The sequence below is a fragment of the Polyodon spathula genome, chromosome 3 (assembly GCF_017654505.1).
Source record: "Polyodon spathula isolate WHYD16114869_AA chromosome 3, ASM1765450v1, whole genome shotgun sequence".
Taxonomy (NCBI): Eukaryota; Metazoa; Chordata; class Actinopteri; order Acipenseriformes; family Polyodontidae; genus Polyodon; species Polyodon spathula.
The window spans coordinates 1,822,720-1,844,484 of NC_054536.1; the positions used below are offsets into that span (position 1 = coordinate 1,822,720).

Here is a 21,765-nt window from a genome sequence, read left to right on the forward strand (position 1 = left end):
AAGTCACATAGTGATGCTGTAGAACACGTCGGACACCAACCCCAATTATAGTACAGTGGCACATACGTGTTCTTACAGATTACAAAGAGTTGTTAAGGAATGAGAATTTTTTATTTTTTTTTGCAACAAGTGTTTCCTATAAAAATGTTAACAAAAAAAAAAAAAACTGGGAAAAAAGGCGTATACACTATAAAGTTTTTTTGTTTTTTTTTAATGGTATTTAAAACCACATTTTCCTGTGATTTGCAGTTTTAAATGAGAATACTCCTCCCCCGGATTACATAATTCTCAATTGAGAAATTCTGTCGACTCATTCAGATTGGCCAGGTTTACTCCGCCAAAAGAAAGTTTGCGCACTGGTCCTCATGAGCACCCGTACACAGGGGAAAATGACAAAAACAGAGCCGCTCGGCACAGACGCGTGTAAAGTGAAACCTCGGCTCTCAAGAGTGACTGAAGAACGGCTTGCAGGTAAGAAGAAAAGACACTTATACAAGGCGTGTCCATTTTAAACTCTGTTGGCGCAGACAAGTATTTAGCTGTGTTCATATTAATACAAACTGTGTATAGTAACAAAATACCTTCGCATGTTATTATCACTGTTTAGAATGGACTGTCATTTAAACATTGATATCGTTTTTATATCAGAATGTATTTAGAATTGTATATACGTACTGTATCATATTCTGGTGCATGTACAATAATAAAAAAACACACACAAAAACGCATTTGCATTAACTTATTGCCACACAGTAATGATCACCAACTAACTAGCCTTGTGTGCACTGTACACAATGTGTAACTAATAGTGTAAACCTATACTATGGTGCTTATTAGTATGCCTAGTTTAGGGGAAGAATCCCAGTTGAAGTACTTGGCTGCAGCCAGGCCCAGTCTTATATAGCAAAGTCCGGTTAGAAATGTCTTCATTGGATTATAATAATATAAAAGATGGAATTGTACAAGTATATACACAAATACAGTTTATTCTGACAAAATAACCGCACAGAAATGTCCTCTGCACTAATAAGAACATGTATTGCGCAGGATCTATGTTAAGTTTTGGAATTCCCCCTGCACAAACGCACTCCATTGTTTTGCTTTCATTCTGGACAGAGCTGAATTGCACAGCCCAAGCACCGGTCACCTCATCTCACCAATTCCTGTTTTTCAATTCTAATTCGTGTTTAAAACAATTCCCAGTATTCTGTTTAAATTAGCTTTTTCAGAATCACTGCGTGCGTTCACTGCGCAGACTTTAGTCATTCTGCGCAGAAACCATTCAAGTTCGCCGTGTGCTTGACCTCAGCTTGATATCAGACGTCACGCAGACACGGGCTGTAGCGGCTGCACAGATCGCGGAGCTTCTGAAAGCGTCAGCGCTGACTGACAGAGAAGGGCATCACTCAGCCTGCTACTGCCATCTAGTCAGGGAGTGTGACTATGACAAAATCGCCTTCCAGTTATGTCATGTTTTGTTTTTCATGAGTGACATACTATATACGGAAACCCTTTATACCCCTCATCACTGCCTATACAAATGCCAGTAGTTTAGTACTTGTGATTGTAGAGTAGATATGGCTATTGTTGAACCCAATATCACATATTATTATCTATTTATTTAGCAGACGCCTTTATCCAAGGCGATTTACAGAAACTAGGGTGTGTGAACTATGCGTCAGCTGCAGAGCCACTTACAACGTCTCACAAGGAGGTTCAGTGACTTGCACAGTGATCAGAGGCCGAGCCGGGATTTGAGCCGGAGACCTCCTGGTTACAACCCCTTTTCTTTAACCACTGGACCTTACAGCCTCCATGTATATATGTGTATTTTACAAAAGATGACTGAGTGAATGAAATAAGATTCCCATGTATCTTTGTCTTACTACATACAATGGGCATGGCTGATATGCAATTCTAACAGCACCCCATTTCACCCTCACAGTCTGCTGTTCTGCAGTGTCCATAACAATGCAGTCAGACCGTGAGGTCAGCCGCAGACTGGCTGCAATCTAGCCGCTAAACAAGTATCGTGAACCCACTGTTAGTCAATTAAACTGTTTTCAAATGAAGGCAGCTGAAAAAATCACAACAGTTAGTATGTCTCTAAAATATCAATTACAATTCCTTCAAAGGAGATGGAATTGATTTGAAAAAGGAATTGGAATTGACCTCAACCCTGCTTGTGTTCTACAAGGAAAGAACTGGGTATAAACCACGAGCCCATCAAGCAAACCATCACAGAATGTCTTCACCAAAAAGAGCTTCCTTTAACAGAGTGAATGTTTGCAGTGGTTTACAGCAAGAGGCCCGGGTTATGTGCTCTGCATTTTGTCTAGGGTTCAATGATTTCTGTTACACAGCAAGTTTTTTTTTTTTTTTTTTTTTTTTTTTTTTTTTTAATATTATGCTGACAAAATGCATTTAAAGTTGTTTTAAAGGACAAATGGCTCAGGAAGAGTATCTCCAATCAAAGCTGAAAACATGTCTAAGAAGTGATAATATTCAGCTCTGGAAGGCTCCGTACACAACAGAAAACAATGAAGCTGGACAGCAAGCTATAAAGGTACAGTAATAGTGTTGGATCTTGAGTGAGCCAAATGATACGCGTTTGCTTTTGCTTAGAGCAGGCACATCAATTAGGGCTAAATGGTGCTTGTTAAGCATAGTTAAGAGAGACTTTCCCAGTATTCCTGTTAGCCAACAGTGTTCATACCACAGCTATGGACAAACGTTTTGCATCACCCTGTAGAATTACCTGTTGAGTAATATCATGTAACATGTTCAATTGCATACCGCCATGTCGTTTTTATATATGTAACAAAAAACGGGCAAATTGAAAAATGTGGCATTTTTCAATTGTCATGAAATACTGTACTATTAATATGGCTTCCGGTAGACTTTTGCGATATCATTTTGTAGTTTCTAAATAACAGATCTAAATTATGTAAAACATTTGGTTTAGTTATGTCTTTCATAAAATTCAAGGTGATGCAAAACTTTTCACCATAGCTGTAGTATCAGACCCCCCCCCCCCAATCATCTCCGGATTTACAGCTGCCACTTGGCTTATGTATTTGAGGGTCCCTGATCGCCCAGACTGTCCGTCAGGTAATCCACTCACTTAGCTCAATGTACTGTTGTCCTTTCTGTGTATCCCATTGTCCATTGTTAGTTACAAATCTCTACATTTAAGTCAGGTTCTGCTAAATGTTTGGGAAAGTTGTGTGGATCTCCCGAATTAAGCATAAACTTTGGGAAATTCCCAAATAGTCTTTTGTTATACACACAGTGGAAATAGCCAATTGATATTTTAGGGTAAATTGCAGAGCTGGTTGATTTTATAGTATATTGGTACCAGCTTCACTGTAAGCCCACGTGAAACTGGGAACTCTAAGCAAGCACCCCTGCCCACCAGAATGCATCACATTATTTCTGAAATGAATGGAACACTTTAAACAGTATCATACAGCGCAGTAACAAGCCACTTAGTTGCAAGCACAGTACTAGCGGTGAATGTTATTGCACCAGGTCATTGCATTCTATTGTACTCAGCTGCCTTTCAAAGAAATTGCCTTTGCCTTCGCACTTGCTTTAAAATGATCCAAAACTGCTGTCACTTAAAATGTCCATTTCAAGCCCTGCTCTGTATTATTTTTATTTTTTATTCATAGGAGCTTGCTGAGAAATATGCACCTAGCCTTAATCTTAATGCCACTGAAGTAGAGAGTGCATTGGAGGCTGTTAGGTCATTGACAGTCAAGCGAGGGAAAGCAAATGAGACGTACAAGACAAAAGGTGTTGCTACACTGGAGATTGCATTGCCCAAGAAATACAAGCAGGTACGCAACAGTGGATATGAGTGGCTTGGTATCCCCTATGTTGGTGCATGTTTGTGAATGCCAGTTTCATGTCATTCCTTATACCTACAGGGATCTCAAAGACACTACTTGAAAACAAAGCTTGACATTACCAGCAAGCAGCTGATGGCTATGTAAGTACATGGCATTGCGTTTTACTTAATGTTTTCAGTGTTCTATACACGAAAATAAAGTTAATTTAATATTTGGTGTTTTAAATCGATTAATCACACCTGTGAGCTTTGATCAATCAGAACATTATTCATTGATTAAGCTTGTCTACGCACTGTGTGAAAAGATATCTTCAAAAATGTCAGAGGGTACTTCTAACGACCTTGGCAAAAGGTCAACTGGAAGGTATGCCCAGTATTTCACAATATCTCCGCATGAAGTAACAGACTGCAGCTTGCAACATTTCCTTGTCGGTGCTTTCCTTTCATGGCAGTATTACAGGTTTATCTTAATGGCAAGTACATTGATTTTTCTTATTACTCAGCATATTTCTTTCAAGAGGTAGAATATTAAGTTATTGTACTTTTTCTTCAGCAAACTAAAATAAAACAGCACAATGATATTTCTCTTCAGCTAACCTAATAAAATAGCTCTCAGTAAGTTACTTGTTAGTCTGGAATTTGAAATCTTACGGTGCTCCAGAAACAGGTGTATTAAACCCAGTATTCCAGGTTGTAGTGCAGCGGGTCAGTTACCATATTCAAGTTACAATCCACACGCAAGGTGTTTTTAATCTTTTTATTTTAAGCATGTCATTTGGCTCATAGAAACACAAACAGGCAGTACCGCTCAAAAGAAATGTCACTAAAATTGATTACTTGTAATTGTCTTTCGATAGTTAATTGATCGTAGATTGATTGATTAATCATCCAATCAGTAGAAAATATCTAGATCAAAATCCTTATTTAATATACATTTTATGCATATTAAAGTGTTGAGATCAAAAGATAAATGATCTGAAGACCTTGGCAATTCAATCTGTGTTCATGTCTTTGTAGGCTATCAGAAGAATTTGGAGTCGGGCCTAACATGAAGTTAATTTTAAGCGGCAAAACAGTGGAGGCTGGTAAGTGTGTTTCTGAGGGGCAGGGGACACAATTACATTACACACAATTATCACTGTTGTAATATTTCAGAGATGAATCCTCGTTAAATGGAATATCTTCAGATGGGTTTCTTGCTGTTCAGTTACAGTCCACTGTTAGTTTATGTCTTTAGCTGATTCCCGTCGTCGCTGACAATAAGAATTCATGATATGATCAAGGTTTTCACTGTGTCTTTTGGATATCCTCTTAACAAGAAGTTACTGTAATCCGTGTATCACTCGCTCCCTCGCTGGGGTGGTAGTTTTGTGACATGGTCAGTTGTCCACTGAACTTTGTTTTGGTTAGGTAGTGTAGGCACCCTAGTGAGTTGCAAAGTGAAAACTAGTTTATGTGTGAGATTAAAAGCTCTGACCCTGTTGATAAGATGTTGAACCACCCAACCTCAATGGAACATTACTCTTGTGCCATCTTAACTCCTTTCATTTTTTTTGTTTGTTTTGTTTTATTGTTTTCTTTGCAGGTAAAACGCTTGAAGAGCAGGGTGTAAAACACAATTCAAAGATTATGGTTTTGTCACTGAAGGAAAGTGAGGAGGACAAGCAGAAAATGGCTGGGGAAGAAAAACAATACCAAATTAAAAACGAGACCATAACAAGAACTCAAAAAGGCTTTGAGATCCTGTCTGAGAGAGGTGTGGGTTCATCCTCGACTGTAGTATAAATGGCTTTAATCACACTTAGTTCAACTGCATTGTTGGGGTTGTATTTACCTGGTAGGGGCTGGATTGGTGCCGTTTCTGAGTAAAAAAGTGTCTATTTGTGCTCTGAGTGGCTGGAAAGAATCTCATAATAATGAGTTTTGTTCATATTTTAAAAGGGCACCTCGATTTGTCATTTTATATCCTTTATATACCTACCTGCATGAAAACCTGGGTGTAAGAATTTACATTTTTGGTCTGTAATTGGTGATATAGAAACGATAAGCACTCTTGTGTGAAAATGTTAAACCACTTTGTGCTTTAGTTATGCTTCTTAAGCAACTTTTAAAAAGTCTCCTGTATTTTACAGTGTGTGGCTATGTGCTCCTTTTCTCTTACCGTTTTGTTTGGCCTATCAGTCATCAGTTAGGTGATGGCTAATTTGCCTATATGCGCAACAGAAGCAATGAGGTGTTCTTCTAAATGTGCACACTACTGTAGCTGTTAAGCATCAACCCTAGGCAAATACCATGTAAAACACTGTCCTCCATCACCTTGCCATAAACTGGATTCGGATAATAATAATTCTTAGGATAGGGTGTCAACCCATCCAAAAGAACCTGCAACGATGGTTCAAAAGCAAGACATGCAAGCCCCTAGAATGGCAGATTGAATCAAGAACTAACGATGCGTGATCTTTCTGTTCTATTTGAGTATGGCCAGTAACCTCGAGTGTGCAAATGGAAATTCATAATATCATTTTCTTCACAGATGGAAGTATGGATCCAGATTCCACTCCGTTTTTGGAAATCGCTGATCAGAAGGGAAACCCCATTAAAATTCCACCAGCAGAGAGGAAGGTATGTCTCAAACTGCTGAGGTCAGTTCATCCCTGTATTACTCAATTCTAAATGTTAGCTTGACTGGACAAAACTTGGTTCAGGTACTTGAAAACGTTGCTGTTGTGTTAGATGATGCTGTTGCTGTTGTAATGAATGAATGTTCTTCATTCATTACAACCTGTTTTTAATAATGCTGTTTCTCTGTGCAAATCGGCATTGCAAATAACCAACAATTGCTATCGCAAGCGTGGAAGTCTGCATGAACATCATCCTTATACAAATCTGTAATGGGTTTGAAAATAAAATGGAATGGAGTGGATGAGAGGTTGGCAGAGAGGAGCAGTAGTAGGACCTGCTTTACTGGAAAGTAAGGCTCCGCAGGGGCTGTTCCCACCCGCTTTACTGGAAATAGACAGGCGCAACTCCACAGGGGCTGTTCCCATCTGTTTTACTGGAAATAGACAGGCGCGGCTCATAAGAACATAAGAACATAAGAAAGGTTACAAACAAGAGGAGGCCATTCGACCCATCTTGCTCGTTTGGTTGTTAGTAGCTTATTGATCCCAGAATCTCATCAAGCAGCTTCTTGAAGGATCCCAGGGTGTCAGCTTCAACAGCATTACTGGGGAGTTGATTCCAGACCCTCACGATTCTCTGTGTAAAAGTGTCTCCTATTTTCTGTTCTGAATGCCCCATGCACATGGAAAGATGACTTCATGGGTCTCTTTAGTATGACAAGGCTTTCTGATCCTTTGGATACTCTGGAACCGTTCTGAGCTGACTGGCTAGTATAAAATATCTGTTTTCTTATTTTTTGTTTCTAGGCTCTTATCTTGGCCATGGGACTTCATGAGAAAGGAAGAGCCCTTCTGAAGAAGAAGGATTATGAGACTTCGTTGTGTCTTTTACTGCAAGCAGATGAACAGTTTAGGTATAAACCAGTGCAGGCGCATGGAGAGGGGTTTCAGCATGCCATAATAAGAGAGGGTTATAGTGAAGTGAAATCTGAAACTTAAATAGGAGGCTGGTGTAAAGTGTAAAAAACCAATTATATTGGGTGAAAAATCGTTATCATCCGCCCTCTGACCGTATCATTTAAAAGATGGACATGACCACTGTTATTTCCCAAAAGAGTTTATTAGTATCAAACTTTATAACAGGCAAACAAAACGACGCATTTCAGCGATGCCTTTATCAGGTTGCACCTGAACTACCTGCAATTGCATATAAAAAGGCAGTTCAGGCTATCAATCAATTAACACGTTCTTACTGAAATTCATATCACATCATCAATTATTCATTAAGTCATTCAAACAAGTAACAGACATGTGATAAGTTGTTACTTAATCAGAAGCCTGTTGTTACACAAGGACTGAGGTCCAGTGCTTCATTAAGGTAGGTTTGTGTGTGTGTGTAATAATAATAATTATTAGTGGAGATTTTTGCAAAATTAACACAGTTACTGTGTTCGCCATGCAGAGTGTGACAGACTGTAGTTCAGTTAAATAGTAAGTGAAGTGTGTCATTTAAATACTTCTATCATACTGGATACAATACTTTGTAGAACACTGATTCTGTCCAGGTAACATTTTAAAAGATGCATTATATTCATAGGGAGGGACTACATGGGCATTTTAATAGAAATTAACTGGAGCAACAGTGTGTTGAGCCACAAATGTTACCTGACAGTACAGTGAATGGGTTGTGTAAATGTGCATATGCACCAGCACTATGTAGTAATCTTCAGTTTTGCTTTTTTTTTTTTTTTTTTTTAAATCTTTCAAAACTAAGTTACTGGCATGGAATTCAAACTGAGCCTGAAATTGCAAAAACAAGTGTTGTAGTCGTGGCAAACTGTTTTCTGAGCGCCTCTGAGTTTTGCTCTTATTTCACAGCTCAATTCACAGTTCTTGTTTTTCAGGGTATTGGTGGCTGCTTAGGTATTATTTTTAACCTATAAAGTGCCATTAACCTAATTTGAGGACAGGCTACACTGTATTTTTTTTTTTGAGTATTAACTGGCATCTACCCATGATTTACATTTTCTCTTTAACTGTGTTGGTGTGATAACTTATTCTCATTTTGTTAACCGCAGAAGTTAAGTCTAAAGGAACCTGTTAATTCTGCAAAAATAGCCCTTCAGATGCTTTTATGACGCCTCAATATAAAGCAAGAAACTGAAGCCTAGAAAGTATGAATTTCTTGGTGGTGTTCTCTCCACAGTGATCACAAAGTGGCTCCATTTTCATTGTGTTAAACTTCATAGCCGGCGTGAAATTCCACTGCTCCGATTACAGGCATGTGTAACTTGACTGTCCTCAGAATAGGATGCAGCAGTTTGTAGCGAAAGTGAAGCATTTAAAAAAATTAAATCTGTTAAAAAAAAAATATTGATTTGGAATATATCAAATGGCATAAATACAGCTTGTGTTCAGTTTTTTTTTTTTTAATAGAAAATGTATTTGGTACTTAAGTTAAAGATTGTGTGAATTTTTTAATCATTTTGGATTGTTTTTATTAAATAAACATCATGAATCGTTTATTTCATTTCTTTTTTTTCCTCCCCTGTTGTCCAGTAAATGCGGTTCTCAGTTGCTGAACACCGTGGATAACTATGCAGTCCTTCAGCTGGATATCGTGTGGTGCTACCGCGCGCTTGAGAACCTGGAATACCTTCAGAATGCAAAAGAACGATTGCAAGAAGCTGAAACCGTAAATGCTATGGCAAGGAACAGACACGACTTTTACAAATAAAGGTACGGGTGAGGTTTGCTGTCCTTTAAAGTCTAATCAAACACGTGAAGTCTTTTTTGTTTGCCGATTCCTACGTATGCATGGTCTTGTATGTAGATAATGAGAAATGTGTAGGGATTGAGATGAACTACAGGGAGGCGATGCAATACTATTTCATGACTGTACTAACACATGTAACACATCGAATATCTCTGTATTCACTAAATGAATAATGTTTTTTTTTTACTGTGGCGGATGAATTGCAGTGTTCCAAATCTCATTGCATTGCTAAACCGATACAGAGTTCGATCAAGGAAAATCATTCTCAGAGTCCAGTTGTTTAATTTCTTATCCATATGTTGCAGGGATGGAAATAAGACTCTTATTGCATAGCAATAAGGAATAACTGCAGTTCATAGAGTATCCTGGAATAACTACAGCTCATAAAATATCCTGGAATAACTGCAGTTCAGGGTATCCTGGAATAACTGCAGTTCATAGAGTATCCTGGAATAACTACAGTTCATAGAGTATCCTGGAATAACTACAGCTCATAAAATATCCTGGAATAACTGCAGTTCAGGGTATCCTGGAATAACTGCAGTTCAGGGTATCCTGGAATAACTGCAGTTCATAGAGTATCCTGGAATAACTACAGTTCATAGAGTATCCTGGAATAACTACAGCTCATAAAATATCCTGGAATAACTGCAGTTCAGGGTATCCTGGAATAACTGCAGTTCAGGGTATCCTGGAATAACGGGACACACTGAATTGCTACACCTGAGTATTCATATTCTCCCACAGTTTACATGGATAAATGCTTTACAATCCCTTGTTTATACACAGGGAAATTCAGGGAGGGAGGAAGTGCTGTTCCTGAGACTTTACCTCCTCCAGGGGTTTTTATTCTTCCTTCAAGGTGAAGACAAACTAGCTGCTGAGAAAGTTGTGAAGGTAAGTCTTTCAAGTCCCTGTTTAGAATCGCAGTATGTCCTATGCCTGGTGAAGATGCAGTGCTCTTGTTGAATTGCCTCTGTAATTCAGTTAAATGCTGTTAATTAAAACGTTAATGTAAATTAATCATAATGGATACCTATACAGACAGCTCAAGTTCCAATAGTTAAATCATTATGAAAGTGAAATGCCGTTTTTATATTTTAATTGCAGCTGTAATTTCTTTAGAATGTTATGCGTACATTCTGTGAATTTCACCAGCTTTCAAATGCATTTCCACAGCACTGATTGCATCTCATTTTCAGATACAGTCTAACTTCACTATAACGAACCCCTTTTTCTAATGATATTCGCTGTACCTTTTTCTTTTCTTGAGGATGTCATGGACCCACAGCGAGTTTACATTTTTTTTCTTTCTCCGGTAGAGCAGGGCGATCGCAATGATCTTTTCTTGTTTGCTGTTCATTGTTCCAGGTATTGTTTTGTTAGATGCACAGTACCACTGATTGTTACTGCGTTTACAGTCAGTCCAGTACCCCCAAAAGTTTGTGATGGCAGTTGCATTTTTTAATCGTGTATATACGATAATGCTCAATAATATCAATGCATAATGATGTATTTAACTCGCTCTCTATTTGCCTATACGCAGCAAACCAGGGGTTTGCTGGGTATAGGCAAAGAGAGAGGGGAGGGTTAAAAATGTGCTCATACTTGGAAATCTATATATATATATATATATATATATATATATATATATATATATATATATATATAATATATATATATATATTTACTAAGCTTTGTGTCTTCTGTATAAAAACAGTTTTCCCTTCCCACTGGCGCTTACTGTTTGCTTGTACATGCAGCCGTGACGTAACAACAGACCGCCACTGCTATTCCCCTGCCGCGTTCGGTGTGAACGGTGCTCTGCGGCGACTGCGGAGCGACGCGCAAGGAGGTGTGAATGGCTGAACTTTCTCCAGTGTGAATGTGTTACTCTCTCAGTGGAAAAAGACCTTGGTGGGCTAATTCGAAGATAAGGCTGATTCATAGATAATCTACTGTAGTGTGAATCATGTGTGACGTATGCAGCCATTGCCATCGTCACACAAACTGCAACCATGACAACAGGCATGAGGCGGTAACAAGATTGAAACGCCGTGCATTGAGAAAAGCACGAAAAATATGAAGCAATCTACGCTGGATATGTATTCCAAGAGAAAGGGCTCGTAATTACTAGGGGTGCAACAATTTATCATAAGAACATAAGAAAGTTTACAAACGAGAGGAGGCCATTCGGCCCATCTTGCTCGTTTGGTTGTTAGTAGCTTATTGATCCCAAAATCTCATCAAGCAGCTTCTTGAAGGATCCCAGGGTGTCCGCTTCAACAACATTACTGGGGAGTTGATTCCAGACCCTCGCAATTCTCTGTGTAAAAAAGTGCCTCCTATTTTCTGTTCTGAATGCCCCTTTGTGTAAACTCCATTTGTGACCCCTGGTCCTTGTTTCTTTTTTCAGGCTGAAAAAGTCACTTGGGTCGACACTGTCAATACCTTTTAGAATTTTGAATGCTTGAATTAGGTCGCCACGTAGTCTTCTTTGTTCAAGACTGAACAGATTCAATTGTTTTAGCCTGTCTGCATATGACATGCCTTTTAAGCCTGGAATAATTCTGGTCGCTCTTCTTTGCACTCTTTCTAGAGCAGCAATATCTTTTTTATAGCGAGGTGACCAGAACTGAACACAATCTTCAAGATGAGGTCTTACTAATGCATTGTATATTTTTAACATTACTTCCCTTGATTTAAATTCAACACTTTTCACAACGTATCCGAGCATCTTGTTAGCCTTTTTTATAGCTTCCCCACATTGTCTAGATGAAGACATTTCTGAGTCAACAAAAACTCCTAGGTCTTTTTGATAGATTGATTGATTGATTGATTACATTGTGTAACACAATTTTTGTTCCTGGGTAGTAAGTGTTATTTCCTAATTGCTTATGCCTCAAAAGTATAGAAAATGGCTATTCTGTAGAATATGTAGATGCAGATATGTATCCACTTAGGCAGCTGGAACTAAACTGAACTGGTGGGCTTAAGGCCCCTGTATTTATACTACTATTTATATTACTGGAAAGTTCTAGAAGTTACTCCAAGTTTACTCAGCACTGAATCTATCTGGAATGTTCTGGAAAATAGGTAAATTTCTAAATATCACTGTCCTGGTCACAAAAGCAAAGTTTGTGCGGAATAATAGCCATTTTCTATACTTTTAAGTCATAAGCAATTAGGAAATAACACTTGCTACCCAGGAACCAAAAAAAAAAAAAATTTGTTACACTGTGTTATTGATCATCTGCCCTTAAGTTTTACCGAGCTTCAATTACATTTTGTTGAGTAGATGCATCGTATGAGTACCAGTTTTAAGTCTCCTGTTGCCGGTTTGTATTAAAACCTTGAGCGTGAGTGCGCTGCTTCTAGTGCTAGTACGGTAGATTAGCGCGTTGCTAGGGTACACACTTCAAGCCCACATTACACGTTGGATGGATAAGACCAGTCAGAAGTTGGCCAAGTATTCACACTTTTATTTATTTATTTTTTTAATTAAGGCAACACAGTTTTGTTTTTTTATCTGTTAAATCTACCGGTTACCGTTTGTTTCAAAGCATGTTGTGTTTAGATTATATGGCAGTATTAGAAAAAGAGGCTGAATTTAGTACAATAGTTACATTAGTCAGGGTTTGTGAGATTAATTCAAATGCTTTGCTTTGGACATAAAATGTAAACAGTATTGATGCGGACGCATGCATGTTCTTTTCAGTTGTTAAACGCAAGTTCTTTCTTTTTTTTTTATAATCGGAAGTGTTCTAATTTGAACGCAAGTCGTGCTTTTTTGTTTAACTATTCTGCACAACTGTGTTTTTAGTTATATATATATATATATATATATATATATATATAAAAAAAAAACGTTTGTTTATTTTGAAAAATAAAACATCAATGCATCAATTCTCATTGATAAATGTCTATACGATAATCAAATATGAAATAAGGGTGCCGACTGCACCTTTAGTAATTAGTAGTGTACTTGTTGTTTTCATTACTTCACTGTTTTCTTTTAAATATACAATTTATGTGTAGATCAACGTGAAGTTGTCTTGAAAGAACGGCTGTATATTCTATAAAGATGTTCACTTCAATCTGGGTGATTCTTCATTATTCTGATACAGCAAATTGCCAAACCCTATTATAGTGAACAACCTGATATAACGAACATTTCTCCAGGTCCCAGGGGGGTTGGTTATAATGAAGTTAGTATATGCTTGCTATCATGAGATGGTTAAAATAATCACTGTCCACTGGCAGCCTTTTTATATAATTCTCATTTACAATATCTACCCAGTGCACTTACTGTATGCAGGTAATTTGGAAATTTAACAGTACTTTTTCAGGTGTTGCTATGGAACACTTACTGCCAACCACATTTTGCCATAATTTTTTTATTGTACTGTAATTTACAGAAAGTTGACAATTTTACATAAAATAGGTTTCTGTAACAAAGGTGTTTTGCTAGATAAATGATTTAAAAATATGTTTTGCTTTTGCATCTCCCTGTTGCAAAGTGGTTAAGTGTGCAGGTGCAGGAATGCAGCAGTGATCAATGAACAGACAGACAATGATAATCCAGGTGCAATGATATTTTATTTGTATAATCTGATGACACGGCTGTAAATAATAGCAATGAGAACAGGCAACACAGCGGTGTGTATTGCACTGTTGTTAACCCCCGGATTGGTCCTGTAATAATAATAATAATGCTAATAATAATAGTCCCGTTCCTAAGCACCCACACGTAACACAAACAAGTCCACAGTGAATGCTAAAGTGCTTGTGGTAGAAATACAGTTATTTGTGTGAAACAATGTGCAGTGATGTCCAGGTAAGTGCTGGCTCATGGCGACAGCTCCAGATCGTGTTCAGCCATCTAATAACAAGAAACAAGTGGTTCTTTAGACACAACAAAACAAAAACAAAACACTCACGATTACAGTACACGGTCTCCTTCTGGTTCAGCTCTAACCATACAAAGGAACTTCGTTACGCCCCCTTTTGTACCGTCAGTCATGACCCCTGTGTTATGGTTTAGTGTATTGCAGCTCAGCCCCCTTTCTAGATGACCGACCTTCTAACCTGGCAATGAATTGTCAGGCCAGCCAGTCCAGGACACTCTGTTCCCTTTACACAGCGCCCTTGCAGGTTGGGAGAGAGCGATGTATCACCAAGAATCCTTCTGTCTCTGTCACACTCCCTTATGGAATTTTATGAATATGGCAATATCTTAGGGATTTTGAGATATCAGTTGCACTGTTTTTACAGCAATCTAGTGACGCACTCTTGTAGGTAGTTTTTGTAATAAATGAATCCAATTCCAGCTGTTTTATTTATATTTACCAGGCAATCTGTGTACTGTTGTAACTGCTGTTTGTTCCCGTTAGGTGGAAGATCTGTACAGGCAGCTATGTGTGGATCCTCATCAGATGACTGCACTGCTGGATCTCGGGTACACAGAGCAGGAAGCACGTCTGGGTCTGAGGGCTTGTCGAGGAAACATCAACGAAGCTGCCAACCATATTAGCCAAAGAAGAGAGGTATGGTTTAAATATGTTGCAGCTCAGGTCTACTGTATGCGTCTCCATCGGTCTTATGAGAATAGTGATGGCAGAAGACATCCTTTCTGGTCATTGTCAAAATAATTGTACAGTATAGTCTATACAATGTATATGGTAAAAAATATATTGATTACATGACACCAGAAACCTCAGAACATTCATTCACCAATCAGGAAAGTCCATTTCAGAACACACTGCAAACTGATTTTCTATAAAAGACCAATCAAGATCCTAAACAGGAATGGGGAATACATCTAACAGTCTTATATTAGATATTAGCTTCCACCAGCTTGGCATCTCATTCTTATCTATGCACGGTCTTGTATGTAGATAATGAGAAATGTGTAGGGATTGAGATGAACTACAGGGAGGCAATACAATACTATTTCATGACACTGTACTAACACGTGTAATGTTTTATTTATTAATCATTACAAATCTTAAGTACTGTCATCAAATATCTTTCTTTGTATTCACTGAGGGAATATTTTAATTGAATGGAAAGGCAAGGGCTGGATGTGAACCACAGACCATACGCCTCAAAGATGAACGTCTTACCATTGAACTAAACAGCCAGCTCTGCAGTGCAGAGGCACGCTCATGTCCCACACTGACACCAGCACCATTCACTCATCAGTCGCTCGGAGGAGAGTCCTTACACTGAGTTGTGGATTTGTCCTCTTGTGTTCAATACTGCACAGGGAAGACACACTCAATCACACTCAGACTCTGGGAGTGGAGAAGCTTGTCACTGGCACTCTGTCAAAATCCACTCCAGTTTAGCAAGCCTGGCAGAGGGAGTAATCAATGGTCTGAACGATTAGATGTGTTGCCCCAGTCTAAAAAACACATCAGTAGAATTCATATTGATTCATATTGAATCAGCTTTACTTTGCATATGTTTAATCAGTACAGCCTTGTGTATAGAAGACATGTACAACATGTTGGGAGTCCTTAATCTGGGTATCTTATTCACCCAACAAGGAGTCAGGACAAGTGAGCATCAGTGGGGTGAACTAATGTGAATGATATTGTCTGGTAATATTGAATACATCCATAAATACTTTACAATCCAGGGATAACAAATTAGAGTGCCTTGTACTCAGAGAGAGAGAGAGCGAGAGAGAGAGAGAGAGAGAGCGCTTTGGAAAAAATTGAGAGACCACTGCAAAATTATCAGTTTCTCTGGTTTTACTATCTATAGGTATGTGTTTGGGTAAAACGAACATTTTTGTTTTATTCTATAAACTACTGACAACATTTCTCCCAAATTCCAAATAAAAATATTGTCATTTAGAGCATTTATTTGCAGATAATGACAACTGGTCAAAATAACAAAAAAGATGCAGTGTTTTCAGACCTCGAATAATGCAAAGAAAATAAGTTCAGATTCATTTTTAAACAACACAATACTAGTGTTTTAACTTAGGAAGAGTTCAGAAATCAATATTTGGTGGAATAACCCTGATTTTCAAGCACAGCTTTCATGCGTCTTGGCATGCTCTCCACCAGTCTTTCACATTGATGTTGGGTGACTTTATGCCACTCCTGGCACAAAAATTCAAGCAGCTTGGCTTTGTTTGATGGCTTGTGACCATCCATCTTCCTCTTGATCACATTCCAGAGGTATTCAGTGGGGTTCAGGTCTGGAGATTGGGCTGGCCATGACAGGGTCTTGATCTGGTGGTCCTCCATCCACACCTTGATTGACCTGGCTGTGTGGCATGGAGCATTGTCCTGCTGGAAAAACCAATCCTCAGAGTTGGGGAACATTGTCAGAGCAGAAGGAAGCAAGTTTTCTTCCAGGACAACCTTGTACTTGGCTTGATTCATGCCAAAACTGCCCGATTCCAGCCTTGCTGAAGCACCCCCAGATCATCACCGATCCTCCACCACATTTCACAGTGGGTGCGAGACACTGTGGCTTGTAGGCCTCTCCAGGTCTCCATCTAACCATTAGACGACCAGGTGTTCGGCAAATCTGAAAATTGGACTCATCTGGGGGTGTTTCAGCAAGGCTAGAATCGGGCAGATTTGTCTTTGTGAAGGGCGCACGAATCAAGCCAAGTACAAGGTTGTCCTGGAAGAAAACTTGCTTCCTTCTGCTCTGACACATGAAAGCTGTGCTTGAAAATCAGGGTTATTCCACCAAATATTGATTTCTGAACTCTTCCTAAGTTAAAACATTAGTATTGTGTTGTTTAAAAATGAATCTGAACTTATTTTCTTTGCATTATTCGAGGTCTGACAACACTGCATCTTTTTTGTTATTTTGACCAGTTGTCATTTTCTGCAAATAAATGCTCTAAATGACAATATTTTTATTTGGAATTTGGGAGAACTGTTGTCAGTAGTTTATAGAATAAAACAAAAATGTTCATTTTACCCAAACATATACCTATAAATAGTAAAACCAGAGAAACTGATAATTTTGCAGTGGTCTCTCAATTTTTTCCAGAGCGCTATATATATATATATATATATATATATATATATATATATATATATATATATATATATATATATATATATATATATATATATATATATATATATATATATATAAAATGAATGTAGGCATACACAAGATTAGTTCAGAGTGTGAGTCATCCTTCCTATACTACAATAGGTCAGCAGTTTTGAGTGCAGTTGTCTTTCATTGCCCTGTATACAGGTCTGCAGTGTTCAGTGTTCATCTAAATGTGTTTCATATATCTTCTTTCAAGTCTGATATGAATCAGAAGCCAAATTAGATTGGTTTCAAACTCATTTGTGAGCAATCCTTATGTGTTTACTTAATTCTGTAGAAACAATGAGGCCAAATCTAACTGTATAAATACAGAGGTTTGTTTGTTAAGGTGAGCACAAAGTCAAACGTCAGCTGCTACTGTAAGCATGATCAGCAGGTGGTGCAATAGGTCCTTGACATACAGTGGAACCGGAAAAATAATTTAAAGTGCTGTGTATTGCAGTTCAAACAGGCTGGGTTACATTATCTAAACTGTTTGTTCCCTAACCATGGAAATATCACATCGAAGTGTTCATTATTCTCATGAGTAATAACAGTGTTATTATCATTATTATACACTTGAAGGGTTATGTTTTAGAAATTCAGATTATTTCACTGGTTTCTCTGTCACTTAGGAAAAGGCAGAGATGAAAAGAAAGGAACGAGAGAAGAGAAGGAAACGTGTGGATGACATCAACACGCTGAGAGAAATGGGCTATTCCAAGAGAGATGCAGCCAGGGCTCTGCATGAGGCTGAAGGAGACCTGGACCGTGCCTTTCTGGTAAATCAATGAGGACCCTGCACTGCAACACACACAGTCTGAGGAGCTCACATTCAGCTGAATCAATGAGGACCCTGCACTGCAACACACAGTCTGAGGAGCTCACATTCAGCTGAATCAATGAGGACCCTGCAGTGCAACACACAGTCTGAGGAGCTCACATTCAGCTAAATCAATGAGGACCCTGCACTGCAACACACACAGTCTGAGGAGCTCACATTCAGCTGAATCAATGAGGACCCTGCACTGCAACACACACAGTCTGAGGAGCTCACATTCAGCTGAATCAATGAGGACCCTGCACTGCAACACACACAGTCTGAGGAGCTCACATTCAGCTGAATCAATGAGGACCCTGCACTGCAACACACACAGTCTGAGGAGCTCACATTCAGCTGAATCAATGAGGACCCTGCAGTGCAACACACAGTCTGAGGAGCTCACATTCAGCTGAATCAATGAGGACCCTGCACTGCAACACACACAGTCTGAGGAGCTCACATTCAGCTAAATCAATGAGGACCCTGCACTGCAACACACACAGTCTGAGGAGCTCGCATTCAGCTGAATCAATGAGGACCCTGCAGTGCAACACACACAGTCTGAGGAGCTCGCATTCAGCTGAATCAATGAGGACCCTGCAGTGCAACACACACAGTCTGAGGAGCTCACATTCAGCTAAATCAATGAGGACCCTGCACTGCAACACACACAGTCTGAGGAGCTCGCATTCAGCTGAATCAGTGAGGACCCTGCAGTGCAACACACACAGTCTGAGGAGCTCGCATTCAGCTGAATCAATGAGGACCCTGCACTGCAACACACACAGTCTGAGGAGCTCACATTCAGCTGAATCAATGGAGGACACTGAACACCCTACATTTTATGTTTAAAACAATTCTCATAAACTCATTAAAGACTTAATGACCAGTCTAGAAAGAAAAAACTGTAGTATGCTTTGTTAATTTGACCCCCCAACAGCTTATTCCTGTGGCATTTCTAATTGCTAACTTGATGGTTTGCATGAGAAACCCAATGCATAAATGGCTTGAGACAAGCTGAATACAGCAGAATGTGCATTCTGGTAAAGGCCAGCCTATTGGCATTATTATGCAAACCTTTTGATTTGTATTATTGTTCGGTATTCACTTTGTTTATTGTTTGAATGCACTAAATGCTTTTGTAAAGTGCAAAATATGAATTGAATTTGGCCTGAAGGATCACTAGGATGTGGAAATGATCTCTACACACTTTCTCCATTGTAACAGAATCATTCCCTTCAATGTGAAATGCTTCACTCCAGGGTGAAATTTGCCCCATGTTTGTGTTGATCTCTCCTCTGAATTCCTTTCCAGATCCTTCTTGATAACTACCGTCTGGTAGAGACAGTAAGCAATGATACAGAATCCAGTGGCATGGACTCCTCCGACAGGGAAGTCATGATTAATCAGGTTAGTAGTGTCTTCGTCTTTCTTCAGGAACCAAGAGCAGCCTAACTAGGTGCATACATTCAAACTGTGTGCGTACAGTTGTGTGCACATTTATTGCAACACCTCACCATCTGTCATGTATATCTGTTATATCCCTACTTGTATGAAAACCTCTGCGTGTGAGAATTTCAGTTTCAGGTCAGTAATCGGTGATATAGAAACAATAGGCACTTGTGTGAAAATGTTCGACCACTTTGTGCTTCAATTAGGAATCTTAAACAACGTCTTAATCTATTTAAATACAAGTTCAGTAAGACTGCATTTTAATTCTTCTTGTTCTTTTATTTATAATGTAGTTGGTATTTTTGGGCTTTGATCGTGATGCTGCAGCAGCTGCCTTGGCGCTTGCAGGGGGCAATGTGCAGATCGCGGCCCAGCTTCTGGTGCATCATCAAGGGAATCTACCCCCAGACATCCTGTCCCCTTCCCCACGCTCCTCCTCAGAGGAGGAGCCCAGCACCTCCTCCAACTCGGCAGGTAAACCTCACATGAGGGTGGAATTGTATTTAAAAATGTTCAAGATAAAATAACTTTGTTTAATTTAGACAAAGAAAACTTGGTAAAAACCCTGTAATCGGGCACTTTTATAACCCGTTATTTTACTGTTCTGTGTTTAACCCCATTGAGGGGAAATATATCTCTGAGCGCACTTCAGCTGAGGGAGTCCCTTTTTCAGAAGCAGTGGTTTGAAACCTGCTTCCAGGAGGCTAGTTTGAGGCACCACTGCGTAAGTAAAGCTGTTGCTTCAGCTTTAATCACTCACTTTTTTTTCTTTTTTAGGTTCTCCCATAAATCCAGGAGATGAGCAAATGGATCTGGACCTGGTGAATGAGGTTCTGGGGGATATCCCGAATCATGAGGAGGACTATCTAGATCTAAATCTGGAAGAAGAAAGCGAGGTCCTTGCAAAGCTCAAATCGTACCTGGAAACAAAACACTAAGCCCCCTGCTAAATGTCTTCCCATCACAGTGCTGCAAAAGAGCTAGAAATTCATGAAGCAGTTAACAGCAGGACCCTGTGGTGCTCCTGCACTTTCCAGATAGGCAGTCAACCACCAAGAGAGTCCTTTTCTCCAGATGCCTTTACCTGCATTTTGTATTTAAGAGCAGCTTAAATTCAATGAACCAATTCAAATAAAGTTTCTACATGTGTAAATCAGCAGATTTTAGATTATTTTTCAGAATGTAGAATTGATTTTTAGTTTTGTTTAGAACAGCAACATTTTAAACTGTTTTCAGCAGTCAATATTAATACATTTACACCAGGTTTTAAGTTGTATATATTGCAATTAATACAACATCTATTCTGAGGTGCATTGTCAGCCTGCTGCTGAGGTCTATAACATGTTACGGTAAAGAGAAGCCCCATACCACATTTTAAAATATTAACTTTAAATCACTTTGAAAAGAAAAACTAATGCTTTGCAATTGGTTAAAGCTGCATTATACCTATAGCGCAATTCACTGAATTATTCATTTAAAATATTTATTTTAAATTTAGCACACGAGAACAGTCTTGGTTAACCCAATAGTGTGTGGGTTAGTATGTTCATTTGTAAAAAAAGATAAATATTTTTATCACACTGGTTCATCTTTTCAATTTTTATTATTGATTTTTAAAAACGGTGAATCTTTGGATTTTTTCTCTGCTGTGAACTGAAATAAACACTTCTGTAAAAACATCAGTATTCCCTGCAAATTCATTTTTCTAATGTCTACTGTTTGGTTTTCTTTATTTTTTGCAGAGGGAATCCTTCATTTATTTTTTTTTAATAAAAGAAATGCAAGACTTTGCAGAATCCAACTGAAATGTTCTCTCAGCCATGCAGCAATGTCAAAATGGAAAAATAAAAAGACAGAACAGTGTTGTGTATTAAAATGTAAATCTCCTGAAATGCCCTTTTACACAGTGGTATTGTGTGCAGATTGCCAGTGGAGGTTTGAGTGGAATTGCACTAATGCAGCACCTCGACAAAGGGCCTCTTGTAATGAATGCTCCAAGTTATTCCATTATTTCATCCCCCCCAGTGAATGGAGTTATTAATTTGTTTTCTAAAATTAAATTCTGTTACGCTGCCAATGAAGAAGAATGTTGAATGATGCAACACAAAGAAATCCACAGTGTTTGCTTGTTTGACTCGATATTGAAAAAACTTTCTTGTGTTTT

At 38.7% G+C, this 21,765-nt stretch overlaps 1 protein-coding gene across 1 annotated transcript; it reads left to right on the forward strand.

Annotated features, from left to right (window-relative positions):
• Positions 1 to 366: 366 nt before the first annotated feature.
• Positions 367 to 21,246, forward strand: LOC121310017 (NEDD8 ultimate buster 1-like). Its single transcript, XM_041243201.1, is given in 16 exon segments — positions 367 to 471; positions 2,431 to 2,566; positions 3,675 to 3,842; positions 3,933 to 3,994; positions 4,871 to 4,938; positions 5,439 to 5,609; positions 6,387 to 6,475; positions 7,282 to 7,388; positions 9,034 to 9,164; positions 9,167 to 9,213; positions 10,040 to 10,147; positions 14,644 to 14,796; positions 17,962 to 18,108; positions 19,464 to 19,559; positions 19,895 to 20,075; positions 20,379 to 21,246. Coding segments are annotated over 15 exon segments (1,809 nt in total). The 5' UTR covers positions 367 to 471; positions 2,431 to 2,446; the 3' UTR covers positions 20,540 to 21,246.
• Positions 21,247 to 21,765: the final 519 nt, after the last annotated feature.